A 16782-nucleotide genomic window follows, 5' to 3' on the forward strand; every position below is an offset into this window, starting at 1 on the left:
CTACCAAATTCAAAATAGCAGGAGAGAGTCAGATTTCCCTGAAGAGATCATAACACTTATATCCCCAGTTAGAAAAGTGCATCTGTTAAATTTCTGTGAAGATTTAACCTCCTGTTGCTATGGCCTAGATATATAAAAAGTATTTTCATTTGATCATCAGTAAATCTAAATTAATCACATTTATATCTTATTTTCTTTCCCTTTTTTTTTTTCAGCTAGAAAATATATTTGTGGTGGCTTACTGTTAAATTCCTCTGGAACACTTCAGAGTCCTTCTTATCCTCTGAATTATCCAGATAACGCAGATTGTTTGTGGCAAATACAAGTAACAAATAATTTCCGCATTATGCTCACATTTGGAAGTATTCAGTAAGTAAACCAATTCCTGCTTGGACAATAAACGGGTCCCAAATCTCAACTACAACCACAGTTCCCAAGCACATTTCCCATGCTTTTAGGTGAATTATAAATATTAAATGGGAATTGTGTGAGTGCAGTGTCTCGGTTTATTGATTTGTTCATCACTTAAAACCCAAAGTTTACCAAATGCATTTTACTATATATTCATGTTTCTTCCTCAGGTTGCAAGGTGGATGCCAGAATGACTATATTGAGATCTACGATGGGCCACCCAATACTTCTCCTGTACTTGGAAAAATTTGTTCTAGTTCTAACCCCACGTACACATCATCCTCGAACTTTATGACTGTCAGATTTCACAGTGATGCCAGTTATTCCGACAGAGGGTTTTATGCAGAGTATCATTCTTTTCCAGCAGACGAGAACACAAGTAAGTTTCCATTCTGTTTGTAATGTTTTATTTGCTCAGAAGCTTTTATATCCAGATTTTATTTGCTAAATAAATATTTGTTAAAGTTGTTGAAGAACTCCTACATAGATGGTATTCCTACTTGAATTTCATAACTAGTTATTGACTGATCACTTACAGACAATAATTATTTTTTCATTTAAAAAAACCTTCAAGTATCAAATTAATTGCCTTTAGATGTTTTCTTTGATGGTCAGTCTAAGTTAATCTTTCTTCTTATCACCTTATTTTTCATATATTTTTTCTACCTTTGTGGACAGATTTTCATAGAATCATAGAAATATTGGCTAGAAAGGACCTTTGGAGGCTTCCTACCTATTGCCCACACCAGGTCAAGTCCATTATGAATTTGTCTAGCTGAGTCTAGAAACATTCAAAGGATGAAATCTTCAAAGACAGAACTTCTTTGCGTGACCTTTTCCAGTCCTGTCCTGCAGTCCCAATGGGAAAGTTTTTCTAATGTGCACTCACAGCCTCCCCAGGCACAAACAAGGGCCACAATATTTGGCTCTGTTGTCTTTGTAGCTGCTTTTCAACAAGCTGTGTGTTGCCACTGGGTCCTGGTCATCAGATATCTCTCTCTACCAAACCATAGAATCACAGAATGGTTTGGGTTGGAAAGGACCTTAAAGATCTTCAACTTCCAACCCCCTGCCATGGGCAGGGAAACCTCCCAGTAGCCCAGGCTCCTCAAAGCCTCATCCAGCCTGGCCTTGAACACCTCCAGGAATGGGGCATCCCCAGCTTCTCTGGGCTTCTTCAAAGGACAGACTCTCCTGTGAGCATTGCTTTTCATGTCATGGACTCAATGAACTGTCGTGGAGATGGTTCCCAGCTCCCCTCCCATCCAAGCAGTTTTTCTGCAAGCCAGTGTCCATGCTTAGCTCTACACTTTCCACAATAGCTTTAGGATTCTTGTTCAAGGAAAACTCCACTTTCTTAGCATTTGTGTGTGAGTGGTAATGCAGGCTCAAGGTCTCAGCAAAAGCCTATTGTAAGCTACATATTTTTGTCAGGAGAGTAACTGGAGGTCAGTTGAATTTTGCCAGAGACTATTGCTTATTCCTATCTAAGTCTAAGGTGTAAAAATGAGTGGTTTGGCTTATGAATTCTCTCCTATAAATGGTAGCAGCTACTGCATTTGTTGAAGTTGTAACATGCAAGCACTATCAAGTACCTGAAATCACTAATAATTCATATTTTCTTCCCTAGCCCTTGTGTGCTTGCCAACCTACATGCACGCAGTTGTAGACAGACGCTATCTCGAGTCACAGGGCTACTCGGTGTCGAACATCAGCTTGTCTGACTCTTATTGTAGACCAACAATTACGTCGACCGAGGTTATATTCAATGTTCCATACAACAGCTGTGGTACACTTAGACAGGTTGGTGCCAACATATTTTGGGGAGTTCTCTCAGTCTGGATGTAGAAGCTTAATAGACATTTGAAGAATTGTCATGAATCACAAGGGGTGTTATAGCCCACAGGTATTCAAAAGACAGAAAAGAAGCATGGGTTTGGGGAGGCTAAGATTTGTTAAACATTCCTACTTAGCCTTCCGAGGGTTTAGGTAATCCCTGTATCTATTTCAGGTGATATTCTAGAGAACAATGTATAGGAGAGAGTTAAGTGAAAAGTCCCATCCAGGGTGCTTGGGTTTTTTGGGCATGACATGTTCTTTCTGACTAATAGTAGGACCTGGCACATACAGAAGTTCCCAGTACATACTGTGAACATGACTACATGTGATAATTTTCTTCTCATTTAATGTGTCAAATAGGGCAACAATGAAACGATCACCTACTCCAACGTGATAAAACTGCCTGCTCCTGGTTACATCATCAAGAGGCAAAAGGACCTTCATTTGCACATCAACTGCAAAATGCTTCAGAACACCTGGGTGCAAGTAATGTACATCGCTGATGACATCATTAATGTCACTGAAACCCAGTACGGCAGATATGATGTGAACTTGACATTCTACAACTCCTCACATTTCCTGTGGCCGGTGCATGACTTTCCATACTACGTTGACATGAATCAGGATTTGTTCCTTCAAGCTTCTCTTCACAGCTCTGACCCGAATCTGGTATTGTTTGTGGACACATGTGTGGCATCACCTAATCCTAGAGATTTTAGAACAGTGACCTATGAATTGATCAGAAGCGGGTAAGAACTTTCTAAAGAATTACTTCAAAATTATCTACATGCACAATTCTGAAAGAACTTGATTTGTGAAAGAGGTGATTTGAGGCCAGTGTACATTGGTTACAATTCTCAATACAAACGTGCTTCTAAGAAAGACTTTTTTATTCAGGCAAAGCCTGAATAAAATGTAATATGACAAATAAATGCCATTCAGAAGTTGCAGTCAAGCACGGAGATTTCACTCAATGAGGCAGTGTAGAAACCGAGGTCTGAATTTGTTTCTGAGATAGATGCATGATGTTGATGGCTCTACATTTCCATACATCAGAATTAGAGTTTTGCAACATCAAAACTAGAATAAAAAACAGTCTGTCCAAAAAAAAAAAGAAAAAAAAGAGAAAAGCCTTAGCCTTTCTTGCTGTTCTAAAAACCTAAACCATTTTGCTTCATTTGATCAATAATGTCCCATTTTATTCCAGGAATTAAAGGCTCACACAAGGTTATTTCCCTTCTCTGCTTGGTGGGATTTGAATTTGTCTCCCTCCCGGGAGGGTGTTCACATCAGTAACCTTAGCAGTGTAGTAACCTACTGCTAAGCTGGAAGTCAGTCTTGTGACAGGTTAATGAAGTGACACGGTGCCTTCTGGGTGAAAGTCTTCCTTTTTACACTTTACGTGAATCTTAGGAAGGTTCTCCTCCTGTTGGGGTTTCTTTTTATTTTATCTATAAAAATACATACTCATTAAGCAGGACACAGAAGGACTGCCTGGCTCTGTGATCAAGACACTCACCAGGGAGACGGGAAAATAGATTCTGATAACTTTCCAGTTCATTTTTACTCACGTGAAAAGGAACTCTGTCAAAAGCAAATGTATTTACTGAATATAAAACCAATAATATCCATCTATAAATATCAGGTGTGTTGGGATATCCCTGCAGTATAAAATAAACTAAGAATGAGAAGACTTAAAATCCTTGGAATTTTAGGTATATTAGGGAAATGAGCACAACGGAATTTTTTTGAGATACAAAGATAATTAATGACAATTTTGAAATATTCTGGGGTAACGATTCTGGGTGAATTATTGTGGTCTTTTTGCATGGTGGTTAAATTAAACCAGAAGGATTAGGATCTACGTTTGGTAACTTCTAAGGCTAGTAATTGTTAGGAAGCGAAACTCATTGACAGGAAAGTTAATCTAGAGACTTGTTCTGTGAAACATCCGGAGATCTTTGTCAGGTGTCTAGATTCCTCAAGCAAGGTACTCTATAAACATCGAAGGACTAAAGACCATGTTTATTTCCCCCAAAAAAAGATGTGCATTAGAATCAGTTTTGTTCTTCCAGAGTCAAAAGGGGCCCTTTCTCTTCCTGCAATAACCTGCAGTAAACAGTTAAACCTCTTTGCAAAAGCAAGCCAGGTCCTCCCCTCTACCTGAAACACAGAAACCAGTAGAACCACTAGTTATTTTTCAGCTATTCATGTTTACACAAACTTTGTTGAGCTATGAAATTTCTGTGCTGTATATGTTATTATGGTAGAAATCACTGCCACCACTGCTTATTTTTGACACTTATTTTCTCTCCTTGCTAAACATACACTTTTTCAAAATCCTTTTGAGTTCTCTTGTACCTTTACTTTCTGGTTTTATATATTGACATAAATTGCACAGAAATAGAGTTTCTATTCACAACAGCTAATCTGTTCATTTTTTACCTTTCCAGGTGTATTAAGGATCCTACCTACTCTTCTTTCTATTCACCATATGGCGAAGTTGCTCGCTTTGCATTCAACGCTTTTTCGTTTGTTAATCGATACCCGTCAGTTTACCTGCAGTGTGAGCTGGTGGTGTGCAGGCAGAATGACTACTTCTCCCGCTGCTATCAAGGTTGTGTTAGTAGGTTCAAGAGGAAGGCAGGTTCTTCCCAGGAAAAAGTGAATGTTGTTATTGGACCTGTTCAGCTCCGGGAAGCTCATGCTGAGAACAGGAATGTTGGTAAGTTTAAATAACTTAAATAACATAAGACTGTGCATATTACGCTATGTTTGCATGTCAGTTCAGCCATGAAATCGAGCTCTCAGGTATGCCTCTACTGGTTTATTCACAACTCTGCCATAATCCTCGAGGGGATTTTTAAAATTAATTTTTATAAAACTGTTTTATAAGGTTTACAAGCTGTTTCCTTTCTATCGTAGTTTAGATCTGTTATTTGTTCTGCACATCAAATGGCAATTGGTTCAGTTCTGTGGGAAGAGGGATAGGATGTTACTCATCTCTCTGCAAGATTTATATTAATTTTTCAAAGCTGTCTGCGTGTATTGGCACGTCTCTAATTTATTAGCGGCCTATCTGTAGGTCTTCTTGAAATGTTGTTCCACAGTGTCCTGTAGCTGCTTTTTGCACTGTCAGGAAAGACCATCTTACGGTCTTAGAGTGTAATCATTGCAAATTCTTAGTTGCTCTTTAATTGCTTGCCATAATCTTTATTTGTTTGGCATGGCCACAGCACCATTTGTGAAACAACATGCAATAAAGCAGTTTGGTTTCTGATCAGATCCAAATTGCACCATTTTAATTCACATTCTCTTTGCCTAATTACTTTGGGATTAACTAGCTCAGGAAAACAAATATAAGCTTCTCTCTTTTTTATGCACAGAGTTGGCCTCTGACATCCACGCGGAAGGGGACTCTCAGAGCCCAGCGCCTGCTGCCAGCTCCACTGTTCCTGTGGCTGTGACCGCCGTGGTGCTGGCAGCTGCTGTTCTCACTGTGGGAGGATTTCTTTTGAAGCGTAAACTGCAGGAACCCATCCCGTACCAGATAATGTGAGAAGCAACCAAAGGCTTGCAGGTGGAAGGTGCTGATATTTCCACCAGTCATCTGTTTCGTGATTTGTTTTTGCAGTCTGTGCAGAGGGTAACTCTTGACTATTCCACCGTCCAGATCTTGTCAGAAGAATGTACTGTACTAAGGTAAAACCTGGTGCTGCCATGAACTGAACGTATAAAGAAGCCTGGCTTTAAAATCCTAAGGTCTAAAGAAAGGTTGATTCTTCCATCCCAGCATCCAAATAAGCTACAATCTTCAATGCCAGACATTTCAGAGCATTTCAGCTGAGCTCCTGTTTGAGTGTCTGTCTGAGAAGACGGATTTAGGTGACTTGAGAAAGAAGAAGTGACTTATTTTGCCATTGCTGATATGCAGATAAAACACCTGTGTAGCACCATGAGATATTCTGGAAAGTAATCCAAGAAAAACATTTATTTGTAGTAAAAATAACGCATTAATGAGCCATAAGCAACAATGAACAGGGGCTGGACGTGAGGAGTTGCTCTTTTACAGCCTTATTTTGGGGGATATAGTTCTTCACAATTCCATGTTTCTATGAGAAAAAGTAGGCCATTTGTAAGATTTTCTATAGAGGATGAATATAATCAAATCTGTTATGCAAATGTGTAATTAAAAAAGCAGGAAAGAAAACTGGTTTTGAGCAATACTTTTTTTTTTTTGTACTTGCAAACGTACCATTGATGTCCCTGAACTCCCAGCTAACGCATTATCAGGTTGGAGAATGTCACTTCTGATGAAGTGACTTTGCTAAGCAATGGTTTCTCCTCTTGTTCTTACGCATTTCTACACCTGTAATGGGAAGGAGAGAGAGAACGTACGTAAGTTGCCACAGGGAAATGTGACCTGTTTGCTATCCCCATGCGAAAACAAAATAAAGAAAATAATAAAGGAAGATGCTGTTTGGAAGAAGCTACTTGCTACAGGTGGATAGGTCACTGGTATTTGATTCAGAAGTGTTCTTCTTTAAACTTTCCTGTTGTCTAGCCAACTATGAAAGAGGAAGGTTAATTGGGAACAGTGTAACGTACTATGTGTGAGGTGAGCCAGAGACAACATAGTGATGTGTGAGGAAGGTGAGCTGTACCCCAGGGCAACCTCCTGACCTGACGAGGAGGATGCAGGCAGCTCTGGTGGGAATCATCATTACAGCCTGTACCATTTCTTCCTGCAAGCTGCCTTTTCCTGGTGACCCCAGGCACTGGCCCAGGTTGCCCAGAGGAGCTGTGGATGCCCCATCCCTGGAGGGGTTCAAGGCCAGGCTGGATGAGGCTTTGGGCAACCTGGGCTAGTGGGAGGTGTCCCTGCCCATGGCAGGGGGGTGGAACTAGATGGGCTTTAAGGTTCCTTCCAACCCGGATTATTCTATGATCTCTCCACCCTGTGGAGAAAGCACCATACAAGCAAGATTGACACTGACCACAGAGAGTGGAAGTGAATTTTGTTGTCCACACATGAAGAACAAGGATGGAGGAGGGTTCTACCCTCCTCTCTGCCTATAGCCAGATTTTAAGGGCAGAGCAATCCAGGAGGCTGACCTGCCTTTCATCTAAGCCTGTTGTGTGGTCCAGAGATAGTCCAGGCTTGGAGGAATCCAGCCACCTGCTCAGCACGGTGAAGACTTTCCTGGTTCTGGGCTTTCCTACCTCTGTAGAGGGATGTTAGTGCCTCCAATATGCAACACGCCTGTACTGTTCAGAGCTGTCTTCCCATACTGTGTCTGTGCCAGGGGTCCCAGATGGAGATATACTAAGGTTGTACCAGAATGCAGGGTAGAAGGACCAAGTTCAGTAGTTTCCATATTAAATGTTGCTGTAGAAAATACTGCTAAACTGTTTGAGTAGCTGATGTCTCAGAATCATCCTCCTTACTTCCTGCTGCCTTCCTTGATACACAGGTATTACAGAATTCAGGATTATGGGATTCAAGAAAACTGGATTTGTTGATGAGGAAAGGGTCATGCTCTAAAGTACATGTGCCTGGTGAATGGTTTATCTGCCAAGAACCTTCCTTCCCTCTTCCTACCCCACCACTTTCAAGAAAGCTTCTACCAGTAAATAAGTATATTTGACTCTCAGTGGTTAACAGTTCTGATCCACTTGCATCCTCACCATTAAACAAATGTAAATCATTTTGCAATGATATGCTTCACATAACGCAGGCAACAGAGCCCAAGAGGCCATCAAGGAACCCGATAAATTAGGCTATGCTGCCTCGTTGCACCATAACGCATAGCTTCAGACTACTGTTTCTTTTTGCAGAAGTTTGTGTATACCCTCATTCCAGCGTAGATACTTTCTTATAGTTACAGGTGAAAGTCAATTAATCTTTTGTGTCTTTTCAATGGTTTTCATGTGGTCCTCACAAAAGCCAGGGTGTCTGCAGAAGCCTCCTTACAACAGTCAGTAGAAGACAAAGTGCTTTCAAAGCTCAGTGGAACTTCTTTCACAGAGTGAGGAGCTGAGAAACTCTTCAAGCTGCCAGAAGTCCTAGAGAACAAAAATATGTTACTGTGAGAAACTTACCTAGCCAATGGGAAGGAGGAAAACATGTGCTATATAGTATTTTCATTAATTAAGTAACTCAAATTAATCTGAAATAGCATTTATCTATTCCTACTGTGAAGATTGTCTGATAAGCAAGATCTCTAGAAATATCTAAATCTTTGGAGTTTGTAGTAAATAATTAATCAGTGAAGAATGTACGGAAGAATTATTAATCAGTGTTGTTAATTTACCTGGACAGTTTGAAATGCTGAGGGTTTTTTTCATTTGAACCATCTGAGAATCACTTTTGTGTTCCCCTTCTTCTCCACCCCTTTCAGTTATCACAAGAGTTTGGAGAAGAATTGCTATCCATCACTTACTCTTGCTTCACTGATTGCAGTGTTTGATTGGTCAGTCAAATATACTGATGCCAAGATGTCAAAACCAGAAGAATAGGAACAACGAATACCAGGTGTTATTTCCTCATTCATGCGCAAACTTGGTTGTTTGTATAAAGAAGAAACATATTTACCATTCTGAACGTTCACTTTCAAGGCTTCCAACACTACCTTTGGCCTCTTGGGCTTTGCACTTCCTTCTTCCATTCAAATAATGCTGGCCTTTGTGGAAAGACCTTCTAAGTAATTTTTCCCTTGGGCTCCTGGACTTTAGTCTTTATCCTTGATGAATGCCCATTCAGGCAATAAATTTGTATATGGCAACAATTGCGCCACAAATTTTAACTCCTGATAATGCCATCCAAGACATGATGGCTGTAGAGGTGGGAATCAGATGAAGAACAATATTCTGGCTCTTCAACTTTAGGATGGTCATCAGCCTTTTCCTATTAAATGGTTAAAATGCAGAAGCACAGGAAAGCAACCACTCTGTCAAGAGAGTGATGAATGAGAATCAAGCATTATTTCATGTTGTGGAAAAGCTTTGGATTCATTCTTCGAAGAGGGATGCAGCTGTAATTGTTACTATGCAAAATTGAACAAGGAATATATTAAGAAAGATTATTAATAGAAATAATAATCTGAGCTTTTTTTCCCCATTTGATGCTTCAAAGAGTCAAAGCAGATTTTAGAATAAAGTTGCAACCTATGTAATTTACTTAACTATGCATAAAAGCCACTGATTTTTCTAGATTCACTGATCATCTAGAGCAAATTACCCATGTGTTGAGGCAAAGTTATCACTTACACGCTATGGCATGAGCTCCTCTCCAATTATGGCCGTGGCTCTCAAGCAAGAAAAGTAGCAAGCAGTATTTCATGCCTCTCTCAAGTCCAATTCTCTTGCTGCCACTCCAACTCTCTTTTCCCAGGTCCTGGACTGGTAGCTCAGCCCAGGACCACCAACTTCCCCCTCTCCTTTCCTCACATCTCCACCACATCCTACATCCACCAAGGGGCTGCAGCCACCTCCTGCCTTAACCTTCTTGTTGTCTCTGCTGCTGATGACAGAGGGATGGATTGATAGTGTGGTGGAGCTAGCAACTTTAGTAGGATGCAGCTGTCTCGATTAAGTGTTTCTCAGCTATCTTCATGTTGTACTCAGCAACAGCCACAGTTCTGGTGTGTTATGTTCAGAGACTCCCTCAACCATAGTTGTATAGGGCCACCAGGTCTTCTTATTTTATTTGGGTATGCCAAAGGTGTAAGAAATGAATGGTCCCCAGGGAGACTTGCCTTACTAGTTGTAACCAAATCATAATGCTTTTTTATTACTTTACTGGAGGAAACCCTTTTACGTTTCAAGATTCCACTGCCTTCCTCAGACCTGCCAAGGAATCTCCTCAAAAAAGAAGAATACTGAGATTCATTGGTCAGAATTGAAAGGTATCTTTCAATAGGAGCTGATTTTCTTTGTACAATTAGATGATTGTGAAACCTATAGCAGCATAAATATCGCCTTCCAGGCAGTGGCAAATGTTAGTTTTGAGATATTAGCTTTCCACAAGATCCAGGAAGTTACACAATCTTGAACAACAAACACATTTTTGTTTCAGATCATAGGACTGTGGTTGCTTTATTGTTCTCCTGTAGAAAGAGAAACCTATAGAGCCACTCCCTTTCAGAAATTGAGACTATATATTCTGACGGTTCTTTCTACCAACAGCACTTGGCGAGACGGGTACCACTATGATTTTGACATGGCTGTTCTTGTTAGGTCCAGCGGTTCTGAAGGCTACATCAGGTAAAGCATTTAGACTTGTTCCAGGGTGCATTAAAAAAACAGAAAGACTGTTTGGGGTCCTCTCTGTTGACTCCATGAATAGAAATCACATTCATACTGATATCAATTTGGGTAAAACATTAAAGAGGAAATTGAGTAAAAGAGATAGCATGGTTTTGTCCTACTAAAATTATGAACTAATCATCATCGTGATTGATAAGAACGATATAAACCATTTATTGGAGTTCATGTTGCTGCCACAGGGTAGTATTTATCTTAGTGTCTTGTATCATTGTGATCCTTGCGTCTGTGAGAACATTATGAATGAGCCACTCTTCCAGTTCCAGAAATTTGTTCTAAGAATTATGGAAGAGTTTTTGGGGTTTTTTAAAATGTGTATTTATTGCAGAGTATATGCACGCATACTTATGCTATGTATTTAATATTGCTGCATTATTTGGTTCTTCTTGATCTTACATACAGTTTAATGAAATATAAGAAGCTAGTTTTCTTAATCTAGCACTGTAGATAAATTAAGGACATCTAAAAATGGTTAAAGACATGAAACGCTTTCAGTTCAGCTTTTTTTGGTCACTGACTTTTTCCTTACACAGTTAGTTCCTGTCTCCTAAGTGACTTAAGTGACTTTCAGCTAAACAGTTTTATGTATATCCTAGAATAATTGCAGATTATTTTTCTAACTAGTTATTCAGGCATCATGATAACTTCTTGCTGTCATCCCCCTCATTCATTTTACTTCATCTGTCCTCCACTTTCCTGGTGATAAGCCATCTTGCTCTCACTCCTCCAGTTCTTTCTGCTCTTGACTTCATTCAGCCCCTGCCTCTGTCTCCTGAGTCAGAATAAGTGGTGTATTTGTATAATCACAGGCTTTTGGTTTTTTGGCACCTTTAAAGCATGAGGCGGGACGCAACCTATCTAATTACATGCCCAGCTGATGCCCAGTGACGACAGACCCTGAATGAACGCAAATAAAACTGGTTTAGATCAGCTTTGATTTCCTAATCCCACTCTGACCTTTTGTCAGGTTTGCTCTTTCACTTCTCAAAAATCCTATAAGTGTGGTTCAACAACAGAGAATTAGATGCAGTGAAGAAATCCTGGAGCTCTTAACTTCTCAGATTTGTTTTGCTTTGGGTGACTTACTCAGGGTTTAATAACAAGCTAAATATGTATTTGTCAGAAATGCAAAGTATAACAAGTTTTGATTTCCAAAGTGTAAATACTGCAAATCTTAAGTTACAACATTTATTTGCTCACTTACACTTGGTGGTAAAGTCTTCAATAAACTTCTTCACCAAAAATAGTTTTTCCTACTGTTTACTTCAGAATGCCTGAACAAGCTAACTCAAACTGGAAAGCACATGGTCTTTACCTGAATGAATGCAGTAATCAGATGTATACATGATAGGTTATTAGGTAGTTCTTTATTTCAAACTCTAGTAACTTTTTACTGGCATATAAGAAATAAAGACACTGGATTCCTATTGAAATTTTTATAATTCTGTTGAGACCATTGTCCATTCTGTTGAACACTTAGTGAATGCTAAAATTACTCTTAAAAACTATAGGAGTTGGTTGTGATGAGTGGACTCCAGATCCTCAAAATTCTTCTAAAATTATTGGAGGAAGAATACAAATTCCAGTTAAATTGCATAAACCAGGCAAAAAACCAACCAACCAACCAAACAAACAAACAAAAAAAACCCCAAAGAATGGCTATTGTTTTCTCTAAAATTCTGTCATTTTTCTAGGGATTCATTTGTCCTCATTCTGACATCATTTTAAGCAAAGTAGTGCACTTCTTGTTGTCTTTCAGTGCATAATATCTCGTGAGCTGCAGTTTATCTGCTTGGTAATTTTTATATGGCAGCACTGTAGCAGCTCCGTGAGCATAAGCTTAGGAGAAAGGCATGCTCTTGGCTGTCCAAGGTGCATCTTGGTGTGTCCCTGAAGCCTCGGTGAGCCACTGCTCTGCTTTCCCTCCCTGCAGCCGGGTCAGCAAAGGCTTTGTACATCGTGTAGAAGCGGTACACATACTTGTTTCTGGTAAAACAGAGATTGAGGGCAGGAAAGCTGTGCTGTATGTCCTAAATTCCAGTAGGACTGAAAGCAAATTGTGATGTCTCCTCATCCTTTAGCATAAAACATTTTGACAGCAGTGAAGAAAAGAAACATAAACATGAAATGTGTTCTTAAAACATGCTATTTTCTTCCTATCAAAAAAGTGGAAAAATTCAGTGTTATTTTCTTAATATGGTTTTACTTAGATTTCATCCAGATACTGAAATACGTTTTCTCTCCTTTGCTTTCCTATTATGCTTCTCTTATTACTAAGAAATTTCCTTTCTTGCTGAAGTAGCTTGTGCTTAGCCTGCTGTCTAAATTTTCTGCACAAATCTTGCATAAAATATCTGCAGCTGACGTTGAGATCTGGAAGCGAGGAAGAAAAAAGGTGTGTGTCCCCTCTGTCCTCGCAGGCATTTAACATTGGGCTAGGCAAGCACCTGCTAGGAAGGATGGGGCAGGAGGGCAGAACAGATGACTCCTTAAGGTGACTTCCAGCTGATTTGTCTGACTGTGTTTGTGCTCAATTCCCTCTCTCCCCAAGCGACCCAACTCCAGCTGGTGAACGGAAGGCACAGATGCGAAGGTCGTGTTGAGCTCTATTACGAAGGACGGTTGGGGACAGTTTGTGATGATTCATGGGACCTTTCCGACGCCCAGGTTGTGTGCAGCCAGCTGGGATGTGGCCAGGCCATTGCAGCTCCAGGAAGCGCTTACTTTGGGCGAGGCTCAGGCAACATCCTGCTGGACGATGTGATGTGCAGAGGAAACGAGGTCTCCTTGTGGGACTGTGGTCACTCCGGATGGGGGAGGCACAACTGTGACCACTATGAAGATGCTGGTGTTGTCTGTTCAGGTGCTGTCATGTTTTTTCTTTTCTAAATACTTTTGCTACAGATTGTATTCCATATCCATGGGTCAGCGTGGGGGTATACATCTAATCTTTCTTTCTACTTTATTATGAAGAATTTTTTATCTGCGGAACAGCACACTGCCTCCAAAAAGGCCTGTTCTCAGGAAGCAGAATCTGATCTTCCAACAACCCATCTTTTCACTCTGCTGACCTTGCAGAGCTAGCATGGACTCATGTTTTTTTCACTAGGGCAGTATCTAAACTGTGCTTGCTCACTCCACACCAAGCAATTACAAAAACCAAGCCTCAGATACGCACTACAATACGCAGAACTTTTATTCCATCTAATCACCCAGCAGTGACAAAGAGAATAAGGAAACAAGTTGAAATCAGAGGCAAAGCTGTGTCTGATAAGCAATGTTCATCAGGGAGGAATGGGGTTAGGTGAAACTCATCACAAGCTTTAATGCATTCATTATGGGCTATAATATTTTCACAGTCACAACCCAAACTGCCATAGCTGACAACTCACTTCACATTGTTTCTGTATTTTTCAAGTTTTCCTTCAAGTTTAGGTTCATTAATATTATTTTCCTTTACAAATATCCATCCATTTTGAGTACTGAGTCACCTTTTTGTTTTCTGATTTTACTTTCCCCTTATTTTTTAAGAAAAAGTGGTTTATTTTTATGTTATTTTCTCCTGTATTAACAACAGATCACCATGAACTGAGACATGGCCGATGATGACAGGTTAGTCAGGTGTTTTATGTATATTGCAGTTTTCCATATTTCCTCAAAGAGGAAGAGTGTTGAGAGCTGAATTATTGCTAGAAGAAAATCCTAGCTACACCAGTGCTTTGCACCTAGAAGTGCACAACAAAACTTGCTCTGATACCTCTATTGCCACATGCGTGCTGTGTTAGGTGTCTTTTTAAAAGCCACTTATTTCTTGTTTGCCTTCATAGCTCCAGTGCCTACGACAGACTGGCCATATTCAACAGGTAATTCATGCCGGCCTGACCCACTCCTGGCCTTGCACCAAGCATCACCCCAAGACCACTCCCCAGACTGCTCCCGGGGATGATCTGAGATGCAGAAGGGCATCCACAATGGTGAGAGGTCCAAGCCCTGCTGCAGCCAGCAACCCTACAGCTCCCAACTCCATGCCAGGAGCCCGTAGAGGATGGCCTCCAGCTGCGCCTGGGCCATGGTGTCTTGTGGCTGTGAGCAGGTGCCACATCAGTACCTTTCCCTGCCATCACCATCTGGAAATACCACTTTCAAGAAAAAATTTCAGTTGGCTGTTACCCCCCTCCATTCTTTCCATTGACCCCAGTCAAGATGGAGTATGCCATCAGAGTAATTTGTCATGATTTCACTTCATTCTTGAGCAACTTGGCTTGGTGCCAACACACAAATGTACCCATTGCACAAGCATGGTCCTCATGTCGGTGGTGTTTTTCTTCCAAATTCATAGGACAGACCACTACAGCAGCAACCTCAGCACTGGAGACAACCTCCACAGTAGAGATGACCTCCATAGAGGATTCAACCACCCCACCACCAACAACCCTTGTGATAGACCCGACATCTGCAGCAGAGACAACTACTGTAGTGACAACAACCCTTGCAGCAGAGACATCCTCCTCCTCCCCAGCAGAGGTGACCTCCACAGAGGCCCTGGTTACCACACTACCGGAGAGCACATCAGGTAACTCTGTTCACTGTCTCCTTAGTGCCCCTGATTTCCCTTTCTAGACCTGATTGCACTGGAAGGAGTCTCCCATCCCTGGGCCACTCCAGTAAGGCCATTCCTGGCACCCAAGTCCACAGTGAGGATGCAAACGGAGTATGGAGAAGAGCTGGTAAACTGGGGAGATGAAGCTTGGGGCCAAGAACAAACTGGTGAAGGAAACTGTTCAAGAAGGGATTTCCTTTCACTGAAACCCGGGGCATTGTAAGAGGGGATCATTCGGCCTTCACGAGTCCAGCTCTTGCCTGAGTAGTAACGTAGCTATTTCTTAGACATGCTCCAGAATTTGGGATGAGACTGAAAAGAGAGAGACCACGGCCTCGCAGTGACCCAGCAAGGTCCCTGCTGTAGGGGCCCGACTGGGGACTGCAGAGTGCTGGGCTGGAAGGACGCCAGACCCCAGGCCATGGCTCTCCAGGGGGAGGAACAACTGCGAGGGCCACGTGGAGGTGTTCTATGGCAGCAGCTGGGGGACAGATTGGGATGAGACTGCAAAAGAGAGACCTGCTGCTGCATCAAATGTTTTGCAATATCAGTCAGACCTCCATGGGCATTGGGTTCATGCCAAGGGAGCAGGTCACTGTGTGAGACAGAGACTCCTGGTGGTCATGTCAATTGAATGAAAGACCTCCATGTGATGTCAGGTGTCACAGGACAGGGGTCCTTGAAGATAGGCTACTTTGGGGTGCAGGACAGGTGCTGACTGTGTTCAGAGCCTTTCTCATTGACACCAAATTCCTACTTTCAGCTGTAACTCCACTGCCCATCACAGACTGGCAGTATGTAACAGGTGAGTCCTGCCCACCGGACGCACCGCTGTCCTCGCAGAGGCCATGCAGGCTCCCTGCTGTAGGGGCCGGTCTGGGGACCGCAGAGTGCTGGACTGGAGGGACCCTGACCTGTGTGCCTCACCCCAGATCTCAGCCTGCGGCTCACTGGTGGGAGCAATGGCTGTGAGGTCCATGTGGAGGTGTTCTACGGCAGCAGGTGGGGGATGGTGTGCGACGACTTGTGGGACCTGAGTGATGCCCAGGTGGTGTGCTGACCGCTGGGCCGCAGTCAGCCCATGGCTGCCTGGGCAACGCGCACTTTGGCCCCGGCTCCGGGAGCATCTTCATGGATGATGTGCAGTGCCGCGGGGACGAGCCCTTCCTTGAGACGTGCAGGCACAGTGTCCGGGGTGTGCACAACTGTGTACACAGGGAGGATGCCAGTGTCATCTGTGCAAGTGTGTGGACAGGGGAGGCCACCAGCTCTCCTGCAGATCCCTCTGGGCGAGTTTGGGTGCCCTCCCTTGGGAGCAGCCATGCCTACCTCCCTTTGGTAGGGCCAGGGCAGAGCAGCGAGGTTGGGGGCTTTTGGTGCCTGGTTCTGGAAGCACGTTGCCATGCAAAAGCCCTATTTTTGCACACAGAGGGCATAGCAAGCTCTCAGCTCTCACAGGTGTAGGTGCTTGGTGCAGTGGCAAAGAGCAGGATTGTGGGATCGTGCCATGGGGAGGATGGGGCAGCACTGGGGACACATTAGGCTTCAGTCTGGAGGGGGAATGGCAGGACAAAAGCCTCACGGTCTCTTCACCGGTAAGTGTTCCA

The 16782-nt window shown here is 42.3% G+C and overlaps 2 protein-coding genes across 2 annotated transcripts; both read left to right on the top strand.

Moving 5' to 3' along the window:
• Positions 1-215: 215 nt before the first annotated feature.
• On the top strand, positions 216-5809 carry LOC104460700 (deleted in malignant brain tumors 1 protein-like; the record flags this gene model as incomplete). The annotated part of the gene is made up of 6 exons (XM_010075515.1): positions 216-369; positions 582-790; positions 2042-2214; positions 2611-2999; positions 4704-4975; positions 5637-5809. Coding segments are annotated over 6 exons (1370 nt in total), but the record flags the coding sequence as incomplete, so codon positions are not given.
• A 775-nt stretch (positions 5810-6584) lies between these two features.
• On the top strand, positions 6585-16235 carry LOC104463266 (deleted in malignant brain tumors 1 protein-like). Its single transcript, XM_010075516.1, has 4 exons — positions 6585-6648; positions 13127-13438; positions 15196-15342; positions 16108-16235. Exons 1-4 carry the CDS (start codon positions 6585-6587, stop codon positions 16233-16235), a joined length of 651 nt encoding a protein of 216 aa, XP_010073818.1.
• The last annotated feature ends 547 nt before the right edge of the window (positions 16236-16782 follow it).

Source organism: Pterocles gutturalis, unplaced genomic scaffold (assembly GCF_000699245.1).
Source record: "Pterocles gutturalis isolate BGI_N339 unplaced genomic scaffold, ASM69924v1 scaffold31727, whole genome shotgun sequence".
NCBI classification, from domain to species: domain Eukaryota; kingdom Metazoa; phylum Chordata; class Aves; order Pterocliformes; family Pteroclidae; genus Pterocles; species Pterocles gutturalis.

Excerpts from the sequence above, each read along its gene's own strand:
- LOC104463266 (XM_010075516.1), top strand. The coding sequence starts at position 6,585 with ATGGTTTCTCCTCTTGTTCTTACGCATTTCTACACCTGTAATGGGAAG. Across the intron at positions 13,439-15,195 it reads TGCTGGTGTTGTCTGTTCAG|ACCTGATTGCACTGGAAGGA; the intron begins GTGCTGTCATGT and ends TTCCCTTTCTAG. Across the intron at positions 15,343-16,107 it reads TTGGGGCCAAGAACAAACTG|ATCTCAGCCTGCGGCTCACT; the intron begins GTGAAGGAAACT and ends GCCTCACCCCAG.